The sequence below is a fragment of the Silene latifolia genome, chromosome 11 (assembly GCF_048544455.1).
Source record: "Silene latifolia isolate original U9 population chromosome 11, ASM4854445v1, whole genome shotgun sequence".
Taxonomy (NCBI): Eukaryota; Viridiplantae; Streptophyta; class Magnoliopsida; order Caryophyllales; family Caryophyllaceae; genus Silene; species Silene latifolia.
The window spans coordinates 165858238-165862269 of NC_133536.1; the positions used below are offsets into that span (position 1 = coordinate 165858238).

General features: G+C 38.5%; 1 protein-coding gene across 1 annotated transcript; it reads left to right on the top strand.

The window, feature by feature from the left end:
* Window positions 1-414: 414 nt before the first annotated feature.
* On the top strand, window positions 415-1435 carry LOC141614304 (uncharacterized). The gene is made up of 2 exons (XM_074433062.1): window positions 415-508; window positions 897-1435. Exons 1-2 carry the CDS (start codon window positions 415-417, stop codon window positions 1433-1435), a joined length of 633 nt encoding a protein of 210 aa, XP_074289163.1.
* Window positions 1436-4032: the final 2597 nt, after the last annotated feature.

Sequence of the window (4032 nt, forward strand, 5' to 3'; positions counted from 1 at the left end):
GGTAAGGTGGGCTTCTTTAAAGGAGCAGAGGGATTGAAACAGGGTGACCCCCTGTCACCTTATTTGTTTGTTCTGGGAATGGAAATTTTGTGTACGTATTTCAGACTAATCTGCTCTCAACCTTAAGTAACCTATCATCCTAAATGTGCTAGGCTTAAGCTTAATCATCTGATCTTTGCAGATGATCTTATGATTTTTATTAGAGGTGATGCTCCTTCTGTCATTGCAATTGCCACTACTCTTGAGCTCTTTGGTTCTCTATCTGGATTGCTGGCTAATACGGAGAAAACCAATATTTATTTTGGGGGAGTCCTTAATGATGTTAAATAAATGATCAAGAGACTTACTGGCTACTTTGAAGGTGATTTCCCATTTAGATACCTTGGACTACCTTTGTATGACAGTAGGCTTAATATGTCTATGTATACTGCATTGACCTGCAAGTCTTGTTCATCATTGGTCTACAAAGCTTATATTCTATGCTGGGAAGTTACAGCTCCTGCATTCTGTTCTTTTTGGCCTTGAGAATTATTGGTGTAGGATACTGATAATACCTAAAGCTCTTATTTAACTTCTTAATAAGTTTTGCAGGAACTATCTTTGGAATACCTCTGTTGATCATCAAAAAATGTATATGAAAAGCTGGCCTGTCTGTTGTTGTCCATGGGATGAAGGAGGACTCAACATCAAACAAATCCTCTCTTGGAATAGGACACCCTTGTGTAAATGGATTTGGCAACTGACTAAACAAACTGACTCCTTTTGGACAATATGGATTGTTGAGTATAACCTGAAGAATTCAACCATCTGGACTTCTACTATCAGTCCTCATCATTCTGAGAGTTGGGGAGGCATTCTGACTACTCAGGATTTTCTGCTGCAATAGTATGGGACAGCTGCCACTGCAGAGGCGCATCTTATTAGCTGTGTTGCTACAACTGGGAGATTTCTGGTTGCCAAAGTGTATGAAAATATAAGGCCTCGTTTTGAGACAGTAAGATGGGCAACTACTATTTGGAATTCTAGCAATATTCCTAAATATAGCCGTATAAGTTCACTAGCAATTCAGAAGAAACTCCTTACTGTGGACAACATCAACAGTCGTGGAATGTGTTTGGTTAACAGGTGCACCCTTTGCATAAATGCTTCTGAGACTCACACTCACTTGTTTTTCAAGGGTGAGTTTTCTGATGCCCTTTGGAGGCAACTGTTGGGATGGATGCAGGTTTTTGGTAGGACAAATGATCTATGGAAAGAGCTCACCTGGTGTCTATCTAGACGCAGGAGAAAGTATTGGAAGATAGATTGGTTTCGTTATTGCCTCACTGCTGTCATCTATGTGGTTTGGCAAGAGCGTAATGCAAGGCTCTTCACTGGGAAAGAGTCTTCTATTCCTTGCTTAGTGAAACATTCCCAGTTTATGATAGGAGTTTGAGTACTTCATAGACATCCTAAGGATAGTGATGAGGTGCTTACTCACCTCAATTCTATTTATGTCTAATTTGGTCACTCTTTGTAAGAAACCTTCCTATTTTCCCCACATTGAATGAATAAAATAAGATGTATCTTTCTTGCAAAAAAAAAACTAGTTTAGAGGATTATTATTATTATTATTATTATTATTATTATTAAAAGATGCTACTTATTACTCAAGTCTCTCAATAAACGAGTTAGACTACCCTCTTATTTTCTCACACACATTTTAGAACCCTAGTTAATTTATTTTTCCTCTCTAAATTTTTTTTCTAATTAAAGTTGTAATCTTTCTTTATTAATAATTTAATTCTCCTCTAGTTTAGTTTAGATCTACAACTTCTCAATAGTTTACATTTAGTTATTTTCGGTGGTAATTGGAAGATAAGAAGAATTCATCTCCTTTATCAATCCAAGTTCATTACTTTCCTCTTAGTTGGTATAATTCTCATTTTTTGTTTACATTTAGTTCATTAGTTTACATTAATTGTCTTACTTGTTTGTTATTCATTCAAAGTAGTAATCTTTATCATGTTTACCATGTTTGCTTGTGTATTGTTGCACTTTGTTGCTGATTTCTCACCCATGAACATGTGTAAGTAGTTTTATCTAGAGCTTAGGGGGATCTTGGGTTGTCAATGGTGCGAATTTGGGTATTTAACATTTAGATTTAGGTGGTTTGTTGGTCTTCACTTTCATGCATATGAAGTGTTTGTAGGAATATTTGAATGAAAGTTTAAACCTTTTCTCACATGTTTGGCTTATCGTGGTGCCCCTTGCTATTGGATGGTCTATCTTGGAGCTTAGGCTATTAGAAAGTTGATGTGTTACGTGTGTGATGAGTTTATCTTAACCAAATGAAGATTAGTTAATGAACTTAAGGTGACTAAGAAATTAGGCGTAAACCCTTGACCATTTTTGTAACACCCCCATATACCAAGGTGCCTTATCAAGAATCACCCTAGCATATAAAGGTGCTACCATCTCGGTTGCCCGAGGTAAGTAGATCAAATAAACAATAACACAACATTTATTAATTGACTTTATCCTTTACAACGTAAACCAACGTGAGAAATTTTACAACATATACAACTGAAAGAACTACTAAACATGAGTGACAACGGCATCGAGTTTGACAGCGTGATGACTCGATTCCCTTCCATGACCCGCAAGCATCGTGACAAGCAACATCTGCTAAACCAACTGCTCACCATCCCCGAATGGATTACCATATTTTTAAAAACACAACACGGGGTCACTTCACTAAATAATTAAGATAAGTAAAACACAAAAGCAACTAACGTAATTTAAAACAACTGTATAACCATTCTCCAATTCCAATCATATCCAATATCCGGCTACACATTTAAGTGTGTAGCCATGACAGATTACCCATCACAACAGGTAATCCTCACCGCGAGTGGGGAACCGCAGCCTTGCCCACCTAAGCCCCGCTCATCGCAATGAGCAATAACCCATGTCCATTAATGTGCACATCCCTCTTTGTGACGGGAACCATAAGGGGCTAATCAAGGGCGTGAAACCATTCCCGAAAATGACTCCACTCAGCCGAGGACGCACCTCACAAACATAGATAAGCAATAACAAATGTAACACCCCCATACACTGAGGTGCCTTACCAACACCACCTAGCGCATGAGAATGCTACCATCTCGGCTACCCGAGGCATAGTAATCAAAAGTGACCATCCAGAAACGTACTTTAAGTAAATAAGTTTAAAGTGTTTACATCAAACCAAAACTGAAAATTAAGATACAACTGTTCCAAAACAAAAATCCAACTAAAGGAACAAATGTTATGACATAACAACAGAAGTCTATGACTCTGACACGTGGTGACTCCATCCCCAGCTAATCCCGTGAGCATCCAAGATCTACCTGCTAGAAAACTGCTCACCATCCCTCAATGGATCACCACAGTTTTAACATTTAAACGGGGTCAGTTACTGCATAAACATTATAAGACAATACAACAGACAGATACACAACCACAATCCTCCAACACCGTCACGTCACCAATCATCTGACTACACAATAAAGTGTGTAACCTCGCCATAATATCATCAAAATAGATATCCTACACCACAAGTGGGGGACCGCGGCCGCTCTCACTAAAGCCCCGCTCATCTCCATCGAGCGAATAACCAATGTTCCTTAATGTGCACATCCCCCTTGTGACGGGAACCACAAAGGGCGAATCAAGGACGTGAAGCCACTCCCGCAAGTGAGTTCACTCAGCTGAGGGCGCACCTCGCGAACCACAGACAAACAACAACCAACCATATTACTAATGTAGACAATATCAAATACCAATTATGATATAATCACATGCCAATTATGCAAACACCCATCTTATAACATTTACACAATAACTGAGTAAGGAAACCTACCTGGAATAAAATCACCAATATCAAACACAATCAGTAGATCAAAAGCCTTCCTCTACGAAATCACCTCTTATAATCAAATAATCATACAATCACAATCTATAATCATCAACAATCCCAATAACCCCCAATTCACCCAATTAGGGTTTAAA